Source organism: Beta vulgaris, chromosome 8, assembly GCF_026745355.1.
Source record: "Beta vulgaris subsp. vulgaris cultivar EL10 chromosome 8, EL10.2, whole genome shotgun sequence".
Classification (NCBI taxonomy): Eukaryota; Viridiplantae; Streptophyta; class Magnoliopsida; order Caryophyllales; family Amaranthaceae; genus Beta; species Beta vulgaris.
The window spans coordinates 3,396,862-3,421,915 of NC_079209.1; the positions used below are offsets into that span (position 1 = coordinate 3,396,862).

The following is a 25,054-nucleotide window of genomic DNA, read 5'->3' on the forward strand; positions in this document are numbered from 1 at the left end:
GCTGGCGGCACGCGCGCGTGTGATAGCAAGCCCAAACCCAAGCATGATATCCAACCACACATCTCAAGAACCAACTCAATAAGAATAAGGAAGAAGATAATATATAAAGAAATGAAGTATAGTGGGACTTTTATTGAAAAGAAGACAAGACTTTTCAAGCCTTGATTCCAACAATCCCCCACAAAGGTTCTGAAAAGTAAAAGAAATTTCTGGTTAAGGAAAGGAAAGTACTTAAGCATCAATATTTTTCGATTTGAATTGATGCATAGTGAAATGAGGCAACAACTTACTTTCTAGTGAGTGAATTTCTCTTGAACTCACTAGAGTTCCGTTGAGACCCCCGCAACACATACCTACCTTAAGATCGTGCAGTCTCCGCGATACATCACAAGCGTTTTATAGCCATGCGCATTCCTTAGGTCTAATAAGTGCTCTAGAAAGACAGCCCAGTCTTTCATAGAAGGCGACTTAACCTCCAAGTCGAGTTAGACACTATGGAATCTAACTCGCTCTTAATGGTCTCTTTCCAAAAACTAGGATCCACATATCTCATTGCCTCTTCAAAGGTCTTTGGATCCTCTTCTATCATGAAAGCATAAACTAGCTCATCACTCAACAAGTCAACATAAGAACTTTCAGACAGAAAAGCAATGACAAAATCAAAACCAAAGACTTTTGCGACTCTAGGTCTTTTACTTCTCCTAGAATCATCTACAACAGAAGAACTACTAGCATGCATGTCAACTGAAGTACTACTTAAAGTCAAATCAGCAAGAATATCACTAGTAGATAAAATAACATAATGCGTAGAACAAATAGATAAATCAACAGCAGAAGAAGAACAAGAAGGCACAGATGTGATATCACCCTTTTTCAAAGGAAAAGCATGTTAAAAAACTCAGCATCTTTGTATTCACAAATAGACATATTGCTCAAAGTCATGAATCTATAAGCAGCATGAGCATAGCCAATAAACACAACATCAAAAGTCTTAGGGTCCAATATTTAACTTCTTATAGTCATGCAACCCAACTTTAGCCAGACACCCCACACTCTAAGGAAACTCAAGTTCGAAGGATACCCCTTCCATAGTTCATAAAGGAGTCTTATCTAACCTTTTGTGAGTTACTCGGTTAAGAACATGGTAGAATGAAAAAACTGTTTCTCCCCACATTTCATCAGGCAACCCATAACTTACAAGCATAGCATTCATCATATTTTTCAAGGACCTATTTTTTCGTTCAGCTATATCATTTTGTTGAGGTACACAGGGAGCACTAAGTTCATGAATGATACCTAATTTCTCACAATAGTCATTCAAAGAGTTATTCTCATACTCTCCACCCCTATCAGACCTAACCATCTTGATTTTCCTATCAAGTTGGTTTTATACTTCAGCCTTATACTTTATAAAAGCTTCCCTTGCCTCACTTTTGGCCTTAAGAAGGTATAACTTAGTGAACCTCGAGTAATCATCAACAAAGCAAATGTACCAAAAATGTCCTCCTCTACTTCTAGTGTTCTGAAAATCAGCTAAGTCCGTATGAACCAATTCTAGAAGTTGTGTGGTGCTTTGAGTTACGGTTTTGCAAGGTTTCTTAGTTAATTTTGCTTCAAAACAAATTGGACACTTAGAAAACTCTGTTGAGGATAGATTAGGAATTAAAACTAAGGTCCTTAGTCTCTTAATAGAAGCTACATTCACATGCCTCAATCTATTATGCCATAAATTTAAAGACTCAACAATATAAGCAAAACCACAAATAGTTTTATTAATAGCAGGAACAACAGAAGAACCAACATTCAAAATAAATAAACCCCCACTTAAATACCCTTTCCCCGCAAATTCCCCACCACGAGTCATTACTACCTTGTCAGCCTCAAAAATAATTTTCAAACCAGTTTTGTTTAACAAGGTGCCAAACACTAGGTTGTGACTCATAGTAGGAACATATAAGACATTTGAAAGGGAGAGAGTTTTTCCAGAGGTAAATTTTAAAGTGATCTTTCCTTGTCTAAGCACTCCAGCAGTTGTCTTGTAACATCTTGAAAATCATAGAGAAGCTCCTTGTTTGCACAGAAATGCCTCGAAGCCCCGGTGTCCAAAATCCAATCAGAATTGTTCTCGATCGGATTCGCTTCAACAATCACAGTAGCAACAATGTCATCAGATTTAGCAAGGTTAGCCTGAGGCGATTGCTTTTGAACAGAACCTTGGCGTTGAGGACATTGATAAGCTTTATGATCAGGCTTGCCACATACATAGCAAAGGACAGACCTCTTCTGAATCTTACCATCAGGTTTGTTGAATTTCCCTTAGCTTGCTTTTTACCTTTGTTGTTGACCTTCTTACCTTTACCCTTAAACTTATCAGATCCCGATGAAGCAGCAGTAGTTTCCACCAGGTTAGCTTTGGTAACATTAACAACAACAAAATCATGATTGTCCTTTATGCGGTTTGCCTATTCAATCCTCATAGACAAATGAGATCCTGAAGAAACATGAACTCTTTCCTATGTTTAATATTATTATGGAACTCTCTCCTGGAAGGGGGAAATTTTTCCAGCAATACATTAACTTGAAAAACTTCGCAAATCTTCATGTCTTCATTTAAAACAATAGCACACAGATTTTTGTAGACATGAACTTGGTCCATGACAGGTTTGTCATCAACTATCTGGAAAGCCAGCCACTTTCCGACAACATATTTTTGTTTCCCAGCATCATCAGCCCCATATTTTTTCTCAAGGGCCTCCCAAATCAGTTTAGATGATTTATACACCATAAATAAATCAAACAGATCGTTTGTCATCAGATTAAGGAGGTGAAAACGAACAGTCTTATTATCTTTTTCATATTTTAGAAGTTCGTTCTCATTCTTCTTAATAACAGTAGCAGAAGGAGAAGAGGATGAATCATTTGTAGCAGTAATAGCAGCAGGACAGTCCTTGAAAAGAGTGTATTCTATGTCCAACTGCTCAAAAAAATTAGCAGTTTTTGAGCCCAACGTTTGTAGTTATTTCCGTCAAGAGACTCAAGCTTTGAAAGGTAAGCCATGGATTTGTTTGAAACGTCAGCCATTGCAAATAGGTAATTGCTTTCAAATTGTTAGAAACTGACGATCGCAATGGCTGAAAGAAACCGATTTCAAGGTTGTGTCATGGTAGAAGACCACTAACTTGAAAGCAATTACGTCCCGACAACGGTGGTAATCGATCTGGCCGGAAAGCTCCTTAAGGTTAACATAACAACCTAAACTGCCACCACTAACATAGTAGGCTATGGAGATTAGCACGTACCCAGGAATAAAAGAGAAGAGAATGATTTTTGTGTGTTTGAACTGATCATAAGGCACTGGTTTTATAGGAAGAAATCAGGCAAAAACGGAAGGCAGTAAAATCGGGGAAGATATCACGGGATTCCCATAAATACTGTAACGGTCAGAACATTACAGTCTTCAACAGTCACACACATGGGCATGTTAGCTAATTGGAGTAAAGAGTTCTATTATTGTTGAGTGTTTTTAGAGATACTTCTTGAGATTAGCTTAAAGTGTAAGAATAGATGAGAGAGTGTGGAGACTCTGGAAAGCTAGCTAATTGGAAAGCCATATATCATTGTACGTGGAGTGTTGGATAAGGAATCTATATTTATTTATAACTCCTCCAATGTGATTTTTATTTAAATGACTTTTGTGTTAAGCTAGGTTTCTTATCCACCGCCTTAATACACTCGATAGCAAGATCGTTAATTTAAAAGCATTTTCCAACCAGTATTAGTTCGTATGGTGCAGTATTACATTTTTATTGTGAAAGTATTGGGTCAGACCGTCTGACCAAATACTTATTGTCAGACGGGCTGACCCAAATGAAAAAAAACCGCGCTTCCAAGAACAAAAAATAGAATTCCGCAATCGCCGCAGAAGCAGAGGAGAGAGAAAGAACGAAGATCGCATGATTTTGAGTGATCCTACAATGGCGGACCACGACGATGATGCGACGCCTCTGATCATGTCGCTGCCTTCTCCGTTCATCCAAATGTCGGAGGTCGATCTTGAAGCTGGTCCCTCTGAACAAATTCAGTGTTAAAATTGAATCTATATTATAACTGAAATCCTGGAGATTGAAGATGGAAGCTTGCTCATGCGGCACTCTTATAGGTCAATGAAATCTTCATTCTTATCTAAAGTCAGTGACAACGAAAATTCTCGAGAAAACGCAAAAGAGATTTCCACCATTCACAACAAATTGAGGTTCGAAGTTTTCTTCATGAAATTCTTAATTTCAGTCTTCATTCTTTTCCTATTTTCCATTTTCAATTGGTTTATTTTGTTTTAGTTGGTTATTGTTTTGTTTCAGTTCGTTATTGTTTTGTTTCAGTTGGACTTTGTTTTGTTTCAGTTGGTTATTGTTTTTGTTTCAATTAGTTATTGTTTTGTTTCAGTTGGACTTTGTTTCGTAATATGTATACCAACTGAAACAAATAATGGACCAACTGAAACAAATAATGGGCCAACTGAAAGAAATAATGGGTCGACTGAAAAAAAATTGAAACCAACTGAAAAAAAATTGAAACCAACTGAAAGTCGTCCGACCAAAAATTATGGTCGGACGGTCTGACACAATACCTTCTCATTTTTATTTGATGAAGAGGGTTGTAGTATTACATTACATGTACAAGGTATCATTTTTGGCCAAAATTTGTTATAGCGACATCTTAGACTAGGGAGGATATATCATATATTGCATGTTTCAACTAATCATAAAGGACATGCAGAATAAATTTTAACAACATGACGTAAGGATACTGATATAGAGATAAAAATAACAACTTGATATTGTCAAGATAATCTACATATTAATAGTTCATTTTAAATATTGATGCTCTCTAGGTAATTTTTTAAGAAGAGAGAAAATAGAGAGTCAACTCTACTTCAATATTGTTGTTGTCTAGGTGATTTTCATTCGCTCTTCAGATAATCAGATAGAAAACTTAGAGAAATGCTCTTCCTTAAAAGCATTGAGAAAACATGCTCTTGACATAGTATGATACACATGCATGTCATTGAAAATATTGAAAAAATACAAATAAAATATAATAATAAATTCGAGAGCTTATTGGAGAGTCTATTGAGGAGAGAGAAAGTTGAAAATGGATTGGAGAGTAATCTCGGAGAGCTATATTGATATTGGTGGTCAATTTAATACCCTACTTCTCATCTTTTATAATATTTCAAGAGCCAACGAAACTACTTTAGTACAGTTTGTCTCAATTCCTGAAAATCACACTAAAAATTCGAGCTCATTTGAAATTCTTTGGTCTTATCAATACACAAATGTATAGCTTTTTGAAAAATTTCAAGTGCCCTTATAATCACTTGAGTTTTAATTAATTGGTGTATTGATTGAAGTATATATATATATATATATATATATATATATATATATATATATATATATATATAATATATATATATATATATATATATATATATATATATATATATATATATATATATATATATATATATATGCTTAATTTCAATAATTAATACTCCATCCGTTTCTTTTTAATTTATTCATCTCACTTTGGGGGAGAACCAAGGAGGAAGTACAAAAGTATGAGAAAGAAACTAAAAAGGTGGAGAGAGAAACAAAAGAGTGGATTAAAATATTAAAAAGTGATTGACATGGGTGGAAAAAGAGGAGAAAGTAAATATGATACGTTACCAAAAATAGAAAAAACAACAGTGTGTAGATTAAAAAGAAACGAACTAAAAAGAAAAGTGTGTAGATTAAAAAGAAATGAAGCGAGTATTAAAAATAAGAGTTTTAAGTACATATTTGTTTATCTTTGAAAAGAAATTGTTAACTCAAAAAACTATCAAGAGTACAACTCTTTTTAACGCCTTATAATATAAGTACTACTATTTGGTCCCGGACGTTGCCTCAGGTTGGTATCGTTTTGCGAAGTTGATATGCATTTTTTCCATTTCCATTAAAATATATTAAGAAAAACTCAACATTTAAAAGGTACAAATATAATGATATGGACACTTAAAACATGATCAAAAGTTGGTTGAAAGGGTAATTATGTCATGTATAATAGCAAAAGGTCACGGGTTCAAATCTTGTTGCAAGCTAATTTCACTTTTGTTAATTGACATGACTTATGTACATATTAGATAATTCACCATAGGTAATTATGTGAGATTTCCTTTACAAATTTACACTATAATCCATTACCATTACCATTACCATTACCATCATTTATAATATCTAACCGAACGTGTCGTAATGCTAATAGTAATATGGATATGTTTGGTATTTTCCTAGTTGGTATGAAAATGTTAAATGTTTAGAAGGAAATCACATATCCCAGAGTAGAATTGTTTCAGTATGGATTTTGATATGAGATTTTATCCATATCAGTACGTGTTATTGTGGTTCGTTTTATAGGATCAAGAAGTAGTCACTTCACCTTAGGAACGGCTCACATACGAAACAAGATTGCTAAATTGCTAGAGTCTCCAAGACGTACCTTTGACCAATAAAAACCTCATTGACCCGTCGTACACAAAAAGATATTAGTGCTTTTGTTCTCGAGGTAGAAAAAAATCATCCAAAAAATTATAGTATTTTACTTTGAATATCCCTCAAACATTAAGAAAAAAGGGATTTGAGAGCAATATGCACATTTGGTAAAGGTATTCTACAGCCACAAAGACACTGGTTACTTAAAACCATTAAGTCATATATATATAGATATAGATAGTATTAAATAAATATAGTTCTTTTGTTTTTCATTTTAGTAGATCCAATACAAATTAGTTAGCTTTGAGCTAAGTCAATTTCTATTCAAAAAGATTTTTTGTATATCCAAGCTTAGATTAGACCTCCATATTCCAGATATCAAGCCAAGTTGTAAGAGAGCCTCCAAAAGCACAACTTAGCTTCCCACCTTTCAAAATATGCTTCAGCACAAACTTTGGTATGCCATACCAATCACCATGCTATGTGCCCTTTATTATGTACAGTAGAGAGCAGACCAGAGACCACCCAAAATTAGAAACGCCAAAGTGAAACGATATATTTCGTTATTTATCTCCACAATTTCACGCTTTGGTCATGGCTAGCTGAGGCCATCAATCCCGTCAGAGGTGAACTTGACAGTGAAGCAATGAAGCCGCTGTGTGCCTGAATTGTGTCGATTGTGCTACTTTGAGTAGGATTCCACAAACCAAGGAACTGCAAGCAAATAAATAAGCAGGGTAGATTTATAGAGGCTTATTAGTCCACAACTTAACATGAGTTACTATTCAAGTACTCTCAAATAACTACTAAGGTTATCATATCAGCATTGCTTCTTGGAGCCTCTTTTACTCGCCTTTTTTACTTCTCAGCTAACAATCATGATAGCATACTTCAGCAGTGCAATACCACAAGCATAAAGGTAACTTTCTAATCAGGTTCAGTTCTTGATAATTCCATTCAAAACATATTCTGGTCACAAGTTCTTTGATCCAATATCAGGTATATTGGCTTGTCAATTAATTGAATCAACCGGTCAATATTAGCAATATTACTCCCTCCATCCGTTATAGTATGTTCCATGTAGGTTTGAATAGTTTCAGGTTATGCACTTCTCTCTTAGCAAATTCATTCCCATGCTGACATAATGCTACATGGGTATGACATGCATATGAACATTTGACACTGGGGGGAGTGACAGATCCAGAAAGTTCAGCATATGGGTTTGAACACTTTGTAAGATGATCAGAACAAGTTCGTAAAATTAAAATCTATACTTTAGTTCAAAAAAATTTATTAGCTAGAACCAAAATACGTGAGAATGTCTTTAGGCTTTTTAGGAAGACGGGAAATTTCTTTAAATCAATCAACATTTCTTTATAATTATTTTTTTAAATAACTAATTTGAGTATTTGTAATTGCATATATATTTAAATTGAAAACAAGAAATTAGAGAAGGTGAGCAACAAAAATAGAATTAAAGAAAAGTTGGAAGAAAAAGAAGGGAAAGACTCAAAAAATTGCAGAAACACAAGAAGAGAATATGGAAAGAAAAGAACAAAAGCAGTAGCAAGAGTTGAACCAAAAACCAGCATTTCATGTAATTGCATTCTAAGTGAATACGGACAACGGCAACCACTTTGGCAGGCAAGCTACTCAGATTCATTGTTGCAATGATATTTCACATTTTTCCATATCCAGTATGGGTTCAACTAAAACCAGTGAACCAATAGTGGATATGCCACTGACTGGGGTTTGCAGTTTCAACATCATTCTTACTTTATTTTACGTTTGATAAGCCACATATATATTTTGTTCCATAGAGTTAAAGAATTATTCTTATCCTTTCACAGAACAGAAAATACAGAAAAACCTCCCTCAGCATATATTTAAATAGATATTGTAACCACACCTGGTAACTTCCGATGATCAAAAACATGGGATGTCCTGGGTGAAAAGTGCATGACTGGAAGTTATGACCTTTCGAGTGCATTTCATATATGCATCTTCCACCAGACAAGATTGACCATAGTCGCACACTTTCTTCACTAACAGAGGCTATGTAGTTACCAGTCTCATCCCAGCAGATAGAGCGCACTTCATATTGATGTCCCTTGATTAAGAAAAGCAAGGTAGAAACATAATGATCATAGGATGCAAGGATGACCTATGTGAAGCAACAAGCCAGAAAAGCAGAGAACCACCATAAGAAGCTTCAGAGTAGCGATATAATATGTCATACCTTTAAGTCAAACTCGAAATCACCAGTCTCAACATTGAAAATGTTGACACCATTTCCTGAAGCTGTAGCCAAAAGTCTCCCCAACTGAGGTTGGAATCTTACTTGTCTTATGGCTCCCTACACCATGACAAAAAAATTAAGCACCAATGTAGATGAAGTTGGCACCTGACGCCAATTCCAAGCACAATATAAATATGCAACAAAATTGATTAATAACAAACTAAATTGCAGAAAAAACTACAGTCCCCATAGCAGAGGCGTTGGGGGAAATCCCATCTTTAATAAATGGAAGCTGAAGTAACAATGAACATACACAAGACATAAAATAATAATTGATAAATGCTTAGCTTAATATGTTTAAGTCCTCTTTGCCTGCGTTGACAACACACTAATTTAACGCATCAATATCTTCTAACTTCATTATCACACCCATCGCTACTGTCTCAGTTTGTTACCTCTTACAAACCTAAATTTAAGAAGAAAATATCCAGAAAATTCTCAATTCCACAATATCACATTAATTTCTTCAACATTTCGCCTTAATTGACGCTTGTAAGTGCATGCATGCCTTTCACATAATATTCTTCATTTTCATTAATCTCCTACATAAAAACCCAAACCATACACATATCTTCCTATTTGTATCCAACTTTGTATTTCTGCAAGCATTAAGGGCAAAATACCCCCAATTAATCTCCTTGTCATATATCTGCTCCCCTTTGCAAATCTGCAATCTTAATCAATCTTCACGCATCAACGATCAATAGTCTCGACACTCGATATTCAATGTCAGCACAATCAATCTTCAAATCTTACCCTTCCTTCTCTATGAACTCACTTTCCCTACTCCTGGAAACCTAAATTTGCTAAGTGAAAAGTGCATAACGGAACATATTTTACCTCTCAACCTCCACCCTTCATTGGTGTTTCATGGACATCATGGAACTTAGGATACTCTCCTACTAACATAATATTCTATAGTTTCCATCTTGACATACCTTTAACCTTTAATATAACTTCCATGTTCCTCGTCTTATATTTGTAAAAAATTTAACACTTTGAACATGAAAATTAAACATACCCAAAAACGAAAATCAGATTGTCTCTAAGTTATTGCCATGAAATCGAAACACGGTCACCCCATTACAGGGCGAATGAGTTATACCGAATTGTGGAGTTACCATTTTACGAAACATCTTCAGAAATGTCACAATAGAATTAATGTCCTTCTCACTATGTCATCCATAACATAATGAAAACTCGACAGGTTTAAATGAACTTTCCCATTACATCTCTTTCTTTTTGTAAAAATATTGTCCATAAATATCTCACTTATGTAGTTATTGAAACAAATATTTTACAAAATTATTCATTCACCAAACATCTCACCACCCCCAGCTACGATAGGTTTGGTCACATTATTTTAAATGAATACTTCTAAAAATAGAAAATGCAATTGACTCACTCTACCATTTTATTTAATTTTAGTTTAAAAATAATTAGATAAATACTTTCCTATACCATAACAACACATTGTATGCACTATGTGTTTGCATGGGCTAAGTACTAGTTAATATCATTAATGGCCTGGCTATAGAAGAATTACATGTATATAAATATGTAATTGAGGAAATATCCCCAGATATATTAGCATCTAATTGATTAGGAAAGCGCTCATTTAAAACATGTTCAATGAATAACAGATATTTTCATGTATACATAAGTGTATGAGAGCCTTGATAAGTGATAACCAAACCAGGAGCAAATATGTGAAAGACAACATGTTGACATCCAGTGATGAGGAACTCAAGACATAAAAAAAGATGGCCCTTGCTAATAATGACTTGCAGAGGCACTGTTTCAGAATCTGACAATAAAAAAAAACAATTCACAGCATATAGTAACGGAGCAACAATAAACAAGCACCAGAAGATGAATGCAAAAATTATTGTGAAATTTCTGATTCTCCCATAACCGATGATAAATGCACTCGAAATAACAAGGATCAAGATAGTGGAACAATCCCCCGTATTGTTGATAGTTAATAAACGATGGAAATTTACCTTGGAAACGCGCAAACAAGCATACTCCTTGATATCCCATAAGCGGATCTCATTGTTGCTGTCACTTGAGCATAAAAGGTCCATCTTTCTTGGGTGAAAATCCAATGACATTACGTGATCATTATGGCCAGCTAGTGCAAATAACGACTTGCTTGGCTACAAAACAATCATAAAAAGATAAGCATTTGTAGTATTTTGTACCTTCAGCAGTTCAGCTCCATAATATAAGCTAACCAAGCACAAAAATGAATAGTAAGAAAAGACTTTTGCTGTTCACCTTCAAAATAGTTCAACTGCCCCCCCCCCCCCCAAAAAAAAAAAAAGAACAGAGGATCCTCAAACATCCTCCACATCCCGTCTTCAGAAGCTCTTCTATTTTACAATCTTCTTGGGAGTGTGGAGAAGGCTTACATTCATTAACTGTTACCTCTACTTCTAACAGAAACTAGTGAAGTTATAAAAGAAAATAGGAGGGATGTGATTTAAACATCATTATTAACTTAGCATTATGTTTCCTCAACGACTACAATTTATTTAGTCAAGATAATTAGGGTTTTTTTGGCTGCAAGGGGGGGAAAATAACCTAGGCAATGCATTTGCACTACCATGACAATTCAAAATTGCTGTTCTCCCAGGAATATCATTGACGTCTGAAAGAAAGGTTAAGGCATGCACAGCCAGGCATCAACTGAAGAAATAAGACTCCTACACAAGAAGAAGGGGGTATGAAGAGATTGATCATTACAAGATAAAGGTTCAAAATTTATTTTTGGTGTGCAACCATGGAAGCACTAAGAAAAAGTAACAAATAATATATCATTTTATGACAAGAGCAAAAAGAGAGCTGCTCATTGATGTCAGGGAAGACCAAAGGTACTTGGCTAGGCCATACCACAATCTGGAAGATGTTAGGAAAATGAATATCAAATACTAGTTCCTGAGTAATGCGATGCCAGACAGTCGAATTTGAAGATAGATACCATTATATAATACTTTTATGTCAACTAGATTGCCAAGGTCTAGGCATGTAATTAGTAAACTCTTCTCATTGAGAAATTGGTGTAATAGCCATGTAACACAAAAATCAAGTATTTGATAGGAGAACCAAATGAAGAGCCACCAAAAGAAAAGGCCAATGAAATAGTATACCCTAATTAGTTTTGGGTATATAGGAGAACCAAATTGGTGAAGCTAAAATTCATCACAAACAGATTAATAGAACACAGTTGGTGACTCGTTATAAGCACTTACTCCAGCTGCATCCCATATTTGTACTGTCTTGTCAAAAGAAGAAGTAGCAAAAAACTCTGAACTTGGATGAAATCGAACATCAGTAATCAGATGAGCATGGGTCTCCATAGAACTAGTATAGCCTAAAGTATCCATATTCCACATCAAAACCTGCGAAGAAATTTCATTTTACTGGTGTAAGCAGTCAAGTAATTCTAAAAATGAAAACAAAATTTCAAACACTTTATGCAATTACCACACAAAGCAACTCACCTTCTTGTCATGTCCAGCACAAGCAAGCAACTTTCCGTTAGGAGAAAAATTGCAAGAGAATACTTTTCCCTTGCTTGCATGAAGGCTTCCAACTTCCACCAAAGATATGCCTAACCAGACATGCAAATATTAAATACATATCAGTGAGAATACCCTTGTTATTTACCATGCAAATTGGAAACATTTTCCCATTATCTTTCAACTTATGTAGAATAGCATTTCATCCCTACATTGTAAAATTTAGAAATTATTATTCTATTGTCATAGAGTACCAATCCTCTCACTTTCATGATAATGTTTAGCTCATACTGATATGTAATTGCGGTAGTTCATAGGATCAACAAGATGATTAAAAGATTGATTCACAAGTGAAGTAGTATGCAAAGTCGTGAGTATGTGTGCATGTAAAAGTCTCCAAAAAATCCTACTTGGTGGAAAGGGGACAACAAAAATTATATGTTACGGCAAACAAAACCTATGAAAAAAATGTAGAACTTGTCCTAGAGAACTCCGAGAAATGAAATTCCACCCCTAGCAAGGTATACAGACCCAGTATCACGAAGGGACACAAGAACGAGACTGAAAAGAACAAAAGATACAATTAAAGTAAGAATAAGGTCACTCTTAAAACCTTTCTTCTAATCTTTCAATGATGATGTGACAGAAATCTGAACATGCTTAAAGGTAGCACCTACGGGATTTACCTGTATGCCCTTTTTTTTCATAAGATGTAGATTGATGTTGGAGAGTGCATGGAGCATCAGTGCAATCAGCATGGTCATCATATTGTGAAAAGAACTTTTCAATACTTTCATCTAAGCCACTCTCTTCTTCATACTGGCCATCCTAAATACGCACACAAATAAGGATCCTATCAAAATATGCAAAACAGCAAACACAGTACAAAAATGATTTGCTTCAGGAAAACTAAAAGCAAGTAAGAAACAACATCCAGTAGTTGTGACAATGTAATTGCTTTGTTGGAAGCATGGTGTCCAAGAAATTTCGTTTAGTAGTAAACCTACCAAAGAAATTTGTCAGCTCTAGCAAATCATAAACATCTTTGTCCACCACCCTCCACACACGACTACAAATTAGATGAGTATAATCTTTATAACATTGAAGGACATGATAACCTAAATTTCAACCCACCAGGTATAATTACCCAATGTAGTGGCTAAAAAGCATGGTCCCCAGTCTCCTTAGGAAACCTATTGGAATTTGGAAGGCTTTCGGCATACCAGAATTCTTACTCATTCTACAGTATAGGGATCACTGGTGTTCTAGTGCAATCTTGATTTGGTCAATGGATAAAAAAGACTTCTTTTTTGAGGGGCCATAAAAGATTTCATGATATATAGAATCCTAAATATAAAAATTAACAAACTCAAGGAAAATTAGAGTGGATAGGAGAACTCTATGGATATTACAACTCTGGACATATTATGCAGCATGTCCTCAAATTTGATTGTCCTTCGTAATAAATTGAGAGGAAAAGCTCCCAGCAACCTGAGATAGTATGAAAATAAGAACACCATCATTATACTAAAGTCTTACTACCTTCACTTTAGTCCAATGTGGCAACTGGCATGTTATATGTATTACAGCAAGCAAAAGAGATTGAAAAGGCATTCTAGAAGAAAGCATCAGGTATTGGAAAAACTTTCCACCAGAAAATGGCACTTCCTTGATGATACAGTGGTTTATTTATCATAGCTACTATCAGAGTTCCTTTCTTCTTCCTCTTGTAACATATCTACATAAGGATTCTTCGTTCTCTAGTTTAAATTTGAATGAGGAGATTTCATAAGTCAAAGCACACGTGCCTCATTTAGAAGTCAAAACTTCTTCAAGGACTCACCTTGCCACTTGTTCTGTCTACCCCATTTCTGAGAAGCATTTCCAAGTTATAAGTATGTGGAAAAGATGGTAAAGCTTTTGTTGGTGTACTTGCGAGAAACTGAGCAAAGATTTCTTGCTGGCTCTGGGACAACGGCATGTCAATCTGTGGCTGATTGTTCACAGACTGCAGAAATGAATTCAGAACCTGATGCCCCAGACGAGGAGGGACCTGATTAGCTCCCTGCATAATATAACAAACAAGATTTGATTAATGACTTATGCTTTCACAAGGTGGGGGGAATCATTCTTGTTTTCTGAATCAGGTCTATACATCTACTAGACTACTACCACCTGCAGCTGCTAGTCTTCTCCTAACCCAAAGTAAGATAATTTGACAAGGAAACGGAAGTTTAATTTGATAACTATAACTGACAGAAAATAGGAAAAACTGAATAAAATCAAAGCAAACAAAAAAGAGTTCCCAGTAAAATAAGAAAACATCAAATATGCCAACACCAGCAATGACAACAAGAACTAAGTTGGTAGTGCCCAAGGAGGTCTAGAAGTAAGCAAACTCGTTCCTAGTTGGTCAAACTAGTAGTAAGGCCAAAAACATCAAAGTTTGTTATGCTTTCCGTAAACTGAGATGGGAAGATAACGAGTAAAGGTAAGTACTATGTGGAATTCTTCTTATATAGATTTACAATTGTGGTACCCCTGCTTTTCTCTCCTGATTCAGATATACATCTGGTATCCTTAAGAGAGACCAAAGAACATCACATGACCTCAATAGATCAGTTTTATTGGCAGAGCCATCACACCCGAGCAACCTAGTTACATTAAGGATCCAACCCCAAACAGTAAAAAGCAACAAAGCACTCACAATCAGAGGCCATCCTTTCAGCGGTGCAGAGTTCAGCACACTCTCAGATCCTGTAAAAGATGTAAAAAAGCTATTCAATTACCAGAAAAAAAATCCCGAGATACCAAGTAATACATACATTAAGCAACTGCATGTGTTTACAATCTATATTGAACTAACATTTTCTATTTTATCTTGGATCATGCACATATAGGCAGTTCTTCAATGTTTTCTCATCACAAGTATCTTTTGAAAGCATCCAAAGCATCTCAAAAAGAAAAAGAAATAAAAGAACATTATTATCGAAGTGTAAACTTCTTGTGTTTGTTTTACTTACTAATTACTATCTTATGACAGTTACCAAAATGAACAAATTTATCAAGTCTCTTCAAATCAACAAGCACATTGGTTCAATCAAAGTCACTGATTCAACTCAAAGTCTATGTAATCAGCCATACCAAAAGCAACAATGCAACTTCTAGTTTACAGTTCAGCTCAATGATGGAAAAATGTCATACTTGCGCTCCAGTCATCTAAACAGTTAATTGGCAACAGCTCGCCTTGTAACAGTAATAAGTTAACAAAGAAAACTGATACGTATTAGCTACATCAACCAACCTATTGTTTTTGGCTCTGCATATGTAGACGAGCTGATTGATGTGCTTCCTAGACTAGTAACACGCTTCTTGTCCTGCAGCAATAATAGTTGTGCAGGCAACTTTAGCACTTCAGTTTATTGTATAGGCACTTGAATGACTTAAATCATATACCTACTTGCCGTTGAACCTGTTTACGGGGATTTCGCTGAGGGTTGCTGTGACACAAAAGAATAACAATATTAAGAAAAGGAATAGAAAATGATAATGTATACTTTTCTGCATGCAGGGACAGCAATGCAACAGGCCGCCATATTCACTCAACAGAAAATGACTGACAGTCACAGAATATAGAGCCAAAAATGTAGTTCGTAAAATCAACTATTCAACTCCAGCACTAAGCCACTAACCTTGAACTGCTTCCAGCTAACTTAGAGCTACTCTGGGTTTCAACAGTCGTCTGTGAATTAGTATCACATTTTTTAGTCATGCGCTTATGATTCACTCCTTCACAGGTTTTCGGGGACATTTGTGTTACCAAATCATCACACTCACTACCAATTGGGAGCTGCACAGAACTTCGTGTATTAATCCTAAACTTTGACGTCTCAGGACATGAACCTTGTGATGTGGTTCCAGTTACTTGTTTGCCCTGAAACATTATAGTGACTTGTTAAATATAACTTACCCAAAACAAAGGACAGTATAGCTGTACAACACAACATACTGTTAGATTACCTTGTTTGACATCTCTGGCGATTCTACATGTTTAGGTTGTGTATGGAAATACACTTCGTGGAAGATTGACCACCATTCAGCTAGAAAGCCTTCAGGAGAGTCAATTGCTGAAACTTGAAACGAAACACCAGAAAACCCAGAAACACAGATGAAATAATACATCAAAAGAAAGATTGAGGAGAATGATAAGACAACAGGCGTCAACAAACCCACCCATATATAAACTACTAAAGACGGCAAAGAGGCATGACAATTAGCTAAACATAACAGAAATCAAACCAAAAACACAAACATTGAGAAAGAATTTGATCTGCTAAAAACAAGTCTCTTACTATCTTGCTCCAATGCAGCTAGGATTTGTCCCAAGCCTACATAGTCCAAGTGTTTGAAGAGATGAAAACAGCTAATTGCATTGCATTATTTTTATTCACATTTTTCGGCCTAATTTAGAAAATTCATGTCTAACACCATAATCCCGAGGATTGGAACAAGTATACTTCATCAAATATCAAACCAAGCATCAACATTATGCTCTTAACAGCATAACATAAACGAGCATCGGCTTTAGGCTTTAGGCAACATAATTAAGAACTTAAAAGAAGAATGCAAGTAATGAAAACTAAACCTGTAATCAATAACAAGCATCAAAAAGTTAAATATGTCACAATCCAGTTAGTCCTGATTATAACCATTTATATCAACAATATTGATAGAAAACAAAAACAAAAACAGAAAGAAGTGAAAATTCCAAAAGAGGGTTATGATCAGGACCACATACCAACAGCACAAACATCAGCATTTGCCTCTTTTGCGAAAACATCAGCAGTCCTGTGCATGTTCTTCTTAACCAGATAATCGTGCAAATACTTCTGAAAACTACCCAACATTTTCACATTTTTTCCAAAATCAGAACTTCAATAAAACAACAAAACTACCAAAAACCCACATACCCAAAAAAAAAAAAAATGAAAATTTCCTCAAAAAAAAAGACTCACATTTCTTCAGCATCCCATCCATTGTTAGAACCCATAACTGTCTTTCAACTCCAAAATCCAAACTTCACAATCTAACACATTTGAACAAACAAAAAAAAGCACAAATGCACAAATATCAGACCAAAAAACAAACGATCAAAGCATAATTCACAATAAATTCTTCAAAATAAGTGGACCAAAGCCAAAAAAATCAAATATTCTTGCACAAAAAAGGGTATTAAAACCCTATTGGACAATACCCAGTTGGAATTAACATAGAGAAACAGTGAGGAGAGAGAAAGAGAAGAGTACCTGAGAAGAGAAAACGAAAGGGACAGTGCCATGCAAAAGGAAAGAGAGAGCAGAGAGTAACTGGTGTTTTAGTAGGCTACAAAAATATTAGGGGACCTTAAAACATGAAGAAATATGAGAAATTGCAAATTAATCTCCTTGATTTACAAAGGGGAATTATCACAAATGAGCCACTATATTAAGTCGTAGGGGTTAAATATGCACTCGTCATACCTCCTCGGTTATATTTTAAATGAAGTATTAGGTGAAATAATAGTATTTAGGGTAATGTTATATGTAGCCCTAAGGGCTACATATAAGCATTAAATACATGTCTTAAAATGGAAACAATTTATGAATTCATGACAAAATTTCACATTATTTGAGGTAATAAATGCTTGAATCAAATTTTTATTTCTATTTTAAGCTTCTTATACATAGCCCTAAGGGCTATGAATATCATTTTCCTAGTATTTATTGATTAATTTTGACTCCAATTTATCGTCGTTATATAAAGAAAAATATAGTCATGTGGGATTTTGGTAAATTTGTCTCGATGCATACTTTCAATTTCTAACTTTTTTTTATATTTTTTACCTGTATACAAATAAAGATATTAATGATTAAAAAAACGCATTGAGTTGCGTGAAAAAGCAAAAACAATATAGGGAAGTATATACTTTGTATCATTATTATAGATAAATAAGATTAAGTCGTATTGCTTAGATATTAAATTGTGATAAAAAAAAAAAAAAGATAAAAGTAAGTCACGACGAATTCCTACTACTTGGTATTTGTGATATCTAATTTACACTAATGTCTTTTTGATTTACAAAGTTTGTACATCAAGAGTCACTACATGTTCATCTACAACCGTGGTTGGTTTGCTTCTACCAATTAAGGGTTTGTTCGGCAAAAGTGGTCGTTGGGTAGTTGTTGGTTGTTGGAGTAGCTATCAGTTGTTCGGGTAGCTGTTAGCTATCGGCTAGTAGTTGTTAGCTCTTAGTTGTGAAAGTAGCTGTTTACAATATAAGTGTTTGGTAAAAGTAGCTTTTATGTTTATATATGATAAAAATAACATATTTTTTAATTATAATACTAATTATAATTATATGATTAATTACTATATGGTTCATACTAGGATGACAGTGTCCTCATTAGTCCACTTAAATACCTCTTTCGTCTCTTATTTGTTATTAGAAAGCCATCTATGTATCTAAGTCTAACATAACCATGAAGAATATAAATTCTTAATGAGAATATAATGCACCAAGTCATCTACATATTTAGCAATCATATTAGTATACTAATCAACATTGAAAAATATAAGCAGAACGAAAACAAGAGAGTTAGTTGATAAAAAAAGTATCTTTGATAAAAATGAGAAAGTGGGATTTTTTATCCTTAAAAAGTGGGATTTTTTTTCTGTTAATCCCAATTTTTTTTCTAGAATATACTTCCTCTGTTTCTAAATAAGTGCAACATTTCTTGTTTTCACGTTTGCCAATGCATTATTTTAACCATTAATATTTTCCATTATCAATAAGTAAAAATTATAAAAAGTTGATATTAAAAAAATTCACATTTAGATGAATCTAACAAGATCACACATGACTATGTTTTTCCTAAAATGTAAATCACCAAAGCTAATTAAAGTATAAACTGTGAATAGTAAACACTATGCAAATGTTGCACTTATTTAGAAACGGAGGAAGTATGATATTCTGTTAATCCCAAATTTTTATCCTTTAAAAGTGGGATTTTTTTCCTTAGAAAAAAAAATAAAAAACAAAATAGAGAACGCTACAGCTACTCCAACCTCTACTATGCCAAACACTTAATTAGTTTTTTGATTTAGTCAAAACACTAAAAGCTAGTGCAAAAGGTGTTGCCTGAACAGACCTAAATCAAATGGTGCAATGTTATTGTTGATTTATCCATTTGGCCAGTTCACCATCCTAATTTACAAAGTTTGTACATCGAGAGACATTATTATAAGAGTTTTTTGTATATTTTTATGAGGAGTTGTCTGCTCATTTCCAATCGTGATTGGTTTGCTTCTACCAATTAAATCAAGTGAAAGTATTGTGTCAGACCGTCTGACACAATACATTTGGTCGGACCATCGTCATGTTGAAAACTCTCCTATTACTGCTCCTCCCATTTCCCATCCACAAAAGAACCAACAATGGCAGCACTAAAAACTCTCCTATTACTGCTCCTCCACTCCTCGTCCTTGCGACTACCATCTCCATTGTTGCCCCAGCCAACGACACAACCAAAAATGACGACAATTGTCAACGATCTAACACAAAATAAACCACAAATTGATGCTTTTTTTTCCGCTACCGGAAGAACTTCGTTTCGCCGCCGAGAACCCGACACAGAGAGAGAGAGAGAGAGTAAGGAGAGAGAAAATGAAATAAATAAAAACGGCGTAAAAAAAGAAGCTTTAATCCACAAAGAAATGCAGTATATAAAGCCAGAAAGTAGGTGAAATGAAATCACGGTTGTGTCCTTGATGGATGTTTGCGACTACCATCTCCATTTGGATTATCTTGGTGTTCAACAGAGACAGGATTGGTATAAAGAATGCTTTGCTGCTTGTAATCTTATCGCAAAAGCTTCTAATAATATGTATGTTGATCTCCTGTACTTTGTTAGAAGGACGTGGTGGTGTTGAACAACACTAACAAGACTTCTGTTAAGCTGGCAGAAGAGGAATGAAGAAGAAGGAGAAAGTGAGAGAAAGTAGAGGTTAGTGTTTTGTTTTCTTTTTAGTTGGACTTTGTTTTCTTTCAGTTGGACTTTCTTTTCTTTCAGTTAGACTTTCTTTTCTTTCAGTTGGACTTTCTTTTCTTTCAGTTAGACTTTCTTTTCTTTCAGTTGGACTTTCTTTTCTTTCAGTTGGACCAACTGAAAGAAATAATGGGCCAACTGAAAGAAATAATGGACTAACTGAAACAAAATGGAGACTACCTGAAGAAAAATGTATACTACCTGAAAAAGAATAAAGACCAACTGAAACCCAAGTAAGTCTAACTGAAGCACAAAAACCCACTGAAAAACAAAGAAGACTAACTGAAAACAAAATGAAGACTACCTGAAAAAAAATTGGAACCACCTGAAAAAAAATGAAGACTACCTGAAAAAAAATTAGAACCACCTGAAAGTCGTCCGACCAAGATTATGGTCGGACGAGTCCGACACAATACGTTCTCTTAAATCAAATGGCACAATGTTATTGTTGCTTTATCCATTTTGCCAGTTCACCATCCTAATTTAGATTATGCAAAAATCTATATTTAATATACTTTACTGGATATTTCATAATATCAATAGTGCGGCAAGATTAATATGAATCCTTGAAATCAATAGTGCGGGCAAGATTGATGGATCATGGATATTGTCATGTAGAAAGCAATAGGAGAATGAATAATGAGAAAATCGTGAAAATTGGTTTAAAAAAAAAAAAAATTGGTGGTAGGAAAGAGAGAGAATAGAAGTGATATTGAAACAACTCAATAAGGGTGTTGATCTTTACGTTTTTAATATTTTTAAATGATCTTGTATTTAGTGGATTTATATTTGTACTTTAACATCTATGGATGGATTTTCGATTTATACATTTCAGGGTTGAACGAATTTTTTAATTTATACTCTCTCCACTCCATAATTAATGCGACACTTGCATTTGGCATAAAGATTTAGGAAGAAGTTGGAAGTTGGAAGTGGGGTATTGTATTAGTACTTATGTTAAAGCAAAGAAAGAGAGAAGTTATAGAGTACAAATCGTCTTATATGTGAATATTATTTTCCAAGTGTTACATAATTAAAGAAGCATTTATATTTAGATTTATATAAACATAATAAAAACTCGAGCCCGCTAAAGGACTCCCGGGAGTACTAGATAAGAAATTTATTGCTCTATTTAACTACTTATAACTATGTAAAATACTCTTTCCGTCTCTTTTTAATAGTTACACTTTGAACTTTAACACTATTCACAAATTTATGTTTGATTATCATTTGTGATCAATGAGTAAAGAAAAATATAGTCATGTGAAATCTTGTTTGATTCATCTGAATAAGTAATTTTAGAATATCAACTTTTTATAATATTTACAAATGCTAATTTAGAAATATTAATATTTATATATTTACATTGACAAACGTGAAAAAGGTAAAGAGTAACTATTAAAAAAAACGAAAAGAGTAATAGAATAATATATAGTTTCAATGCAAAATATTAAACGTTTTGCATAGAAATTATATATCGTTCTATTATTTTATACAATTATGAGTAATTAAATAGAACAATAAATTTCTTATCTAACGCTTTGGGTATTCGATAGCTTTTGTCATAAAAAATTGTGGAAATTGCATTTGCAGAGCTATATTTCTATTCTGCTATGCTGATTTTGCTGCCAGTGATGATGCTGATTTTGCTGCTTCACTCACACTGGGTTTTCATGAGTGATGAGAGGAAACGACCAAAGAAATTTTCTTTTCAATGCAGTTGCAGTAATTGATGTACGGACTACGTGGGTCTTTTTTATTTGGAATACTAGCGTAGGAGTCCCAGTACTACTTTACATTTATGACATTATTATATGGATTCAATTAGAGGAATAGTAGACTAGTAGTAGTACATGTACATCAATAAAGAGAATGTGTGTTTGAATGGTAGCAACAGCCAACATGTCTCTTTCGAGACATGATAAAAACTGGAACAATGTAGAGAAGATTTAGGGAAGATTCGTGTAGCTTGTGAGTAAAGACGACATGCAAATTGAGAATAGTAATAGAGTGATAGCTGTTCGGTATTAATGATAGTTTTTATCTTTAATATTTTTTTGATATATATATATTTATCTTCTCGTTAAAAGGTCGGGAAAATAGGTCTACACTTGAGGTTAAGTTCTCAAAACATTATACACTACAAATTTGAGACAAAGTGAAAGAGAATATATCAAAAAAATTAGAGCTAAGCAACAAAGTTAGAACCACGATAAAGTTCTTGTTTTGCTAAGGCGTCAGCCAAAAAATTTGTACTTCTTCTCATATGATGAATGGATAGATTAAGGCCGTTGCGGTGAACTGGCTGGATGAAATTTAAAATCGAATTTAGATTCCAGGGTTCGCCTTTCGTGGATGAGCACCATGTTAGTGCATTTTGGGAATCAGATTCAATATAATCTCAATGGGGGTGAGCCTAGCTTGAAAGCGTTGTTTTTTATCGAGATTTGCGCCGCTTTATTGATTGCTAGTACCTTTGCTAAATTTATCTCCATATGAAGAATATGGCATGAAAAGAGACATAATACTTACATTTATCATCTCTAAGAACTCCACCAATAACACTCTGGCTAAGAGATGGATCAAAAGATGCATATACGTTCCATTTTAGGATGAAGAGGATGGGGTCTTCTAGTGCGACATTTTTTTAGGGATGCCTATGAAAAGGTCTGAATTGTTGTTAGAGGCAACGATAATATCATTTTATTTTAGTCATTGAAAGAATCATAAAAATCCAACGCAAATTTATGTCGTGCGACTCAAAGGATACCAAAAAATTCATCTCTCCTGTATCATGGGAGAAGGTTGAGTTCCCTAAATCTCTAGGGGGCTAGGAATCGGCAATCTTCATCATAGAAACTTGGTGTTTCTCTTCAAATGGTTATGGAGATATTTCACGGAACCACAATCATTGTGGAGATTATATATCCAAGCAAAATATGAATATGACGAAATACTTTCACGGCAAGAGATCTCAAAATTCCATCATCTGGAGGCCTGTGGAAATCAATCTGCGCAGCGGTATTACAAAATCCAAGTATTAAATCCTTCACCCTCTCCCATGTGAGAAAAAGGGTTGGTGATGGATCTTCAACCTTGTTTTGGCACGGCCTTTAGGTAGGCCAAAAACCTTTGAAACTAGTTTGCTCGAGGTGATTTACAATGAGTTCTCGCAAAAACTCAACAATTACTCAATGCGGATTTTGGAATGATTTCAACTGAAAAATGGTGTCTCACATGGGCAAGGAATTTACGTCCTCAAGATATAACAGAACTAGAGACCCTTCAGCGCACTCTAGATAATGTTCATCGCTCTCTAGTTGGCCAAGACTCGCTTCTTTGGACCCCTAACAACTCGGGCAACTTCACGATAATATCCATCTCAATGGAACTTTCCAAATCATCTCCTTCTTATAATGACAATGCTATAAAAGGTCTCTAGAAAAATCTCGTGTCGCATCGCATTGAAATATTCTTATGGTTGGCTTTGCTCGAGAAACTAAACACTAAAGAAAAACTTGCGCATCTTAGTATCATCCCTCAAACAGATTCTTTGTGTGTACTCTGTCATCAAGGCCAAGAAGTTGGAAACCACCTATTTTTGCGATGCCAATACTCACACCAAATTTGGAATTGGTGGATAGAGTTGTGGGATCTTAAATGGGTATTCCTATCATCCATAGCCAAAGCTTTTGTTCAATGGTCCCATCCACCATGTCTTTTTTCAAGAAAGGTTGGAAAGCTTCTTTCTTTATTATGGTGTGGTCACTATGGAAGGAAAGGAACTCAAGATGCTTTGATCAAATTTCAAGTCCGATTCAACATGTAGAAATCTAATCCTCCTAAGGCTTTGTTGGTGGATGAAAATTAGGGAGAGAATTTTCCATACAACCCAGTAGAGGTGGCTCAGAATCCCCAATGCCTCAAGTGGGCTAGCAAGCAAGAAGAAGGCCCCTCAAATCCTCTATCATCTATTAAAAAGTTATGACTCCCCCCTCCTCCAAGCACACTAAAATGGAACTTTGACGCTTCTCTTCAAGAGTCAACTTCCAAATCTGACATAGGGGGTATAATGCGTGACCGCTCTGAACAATTCAAATGCTTGTTCTCTTGTCCCATCCCTCTAATGGAGATTAAACAGGCCGAAGTTCTTGTTATTCATAGAGCTCTAAAAATCTCAATTGCATTGAATCTTGTGAATCATCATGAGTTAATCATCGAGTCGGATTCGGCAAACGTCGTTAAGTGGTGTAATGGGGTTAATAGCGGTCCATGGAATCTCTCCTTCCACCTAAATTAAACTAAATCTGAAATCTCCATAATTAGACTCAAAGATATCTCTCATTCACGAAAGCAAAGAGTGTAATATAGTTGCTGATTGTCTAGCAAAACAAGGATTGTAAAGATTAGATGACTTTGTTGCATGGTTATGAGCAGAGACCATTAGGCTCTTTATTATGAACCTGTCAATTATGCAATGTTCTTAGCTTGTTAAGAGTTATTGGCTAGTCATCTCTGTAACTTTTTCTTTCTGCAATAAAACCAAAAACAAATTATCAAAAAAAAGTATCATTTTATTTTCAAGTTTTAAGTCACACTTATAATGTACCGGTA

The 25,054-nt window shown here is 34.7% G+C and overlaps 1 protein-coding gene across 3 annotated transcripts; it reads right to left on the reverse strand.

The window, feature by feature from the left end:
- Positions 1–6,639: 6,639 nt before the first annotated feature.
- Positions 6,640–17,795, reverse strand: LOC104900662 (transcriptional corepressor LEUNIG). 3 transcript variants are annotated; one of them, XM_010688150.4, is made up of 16 exons: positions 17,663–17,795; positions 17,372–17,442; positions 17,155–17,252; positions 16,377–16,483; positions 16,049–16,290; positions 15,817–15,856; positions 15,661–15,733; positions 15,064–15,113; positions 14,200–14,421; positions 13,043–13,184; positions 12,339–12,448; positions 12,087–12,236; positions 10,836–10,991; positions 8,773–8,889; positions 8,443–8,643; positions 6,641–7,247 (listed from the first exon to the last, which is right to left on the reverse strand). In XM_010688150.4, the coding sequence occupies exons 2-16, from the start codon at positions 17,404–17,406 to the stop codon at positions 7,101–7,103; spliced, it is 1,890 nt and encodes a 629-aa protein (XP_010686452.1). In that variant the 5' UTR covers positions 17,407–17,442; positions 17,663–17,795; the 3' UTR covers positions 6,641–7,100. The 3 variants fall into 3 exon arrangements, with proteins under 3 accessions (XP_019106661.1, XP_010686452.1, XP_019106660.1); XM_019251115.3 differs by having other exon boundaries at positions 16,377–16,489; XM_019251116.3 differs by lacking the exon at positions 17,663–17,795 and having other exon boundaries at positions 6,640–7,247; positions 16,377–16,489; positions 17,372–17,613.
- Positions 17,796–25,054: the final 7,259 nt, after the last annotated feature.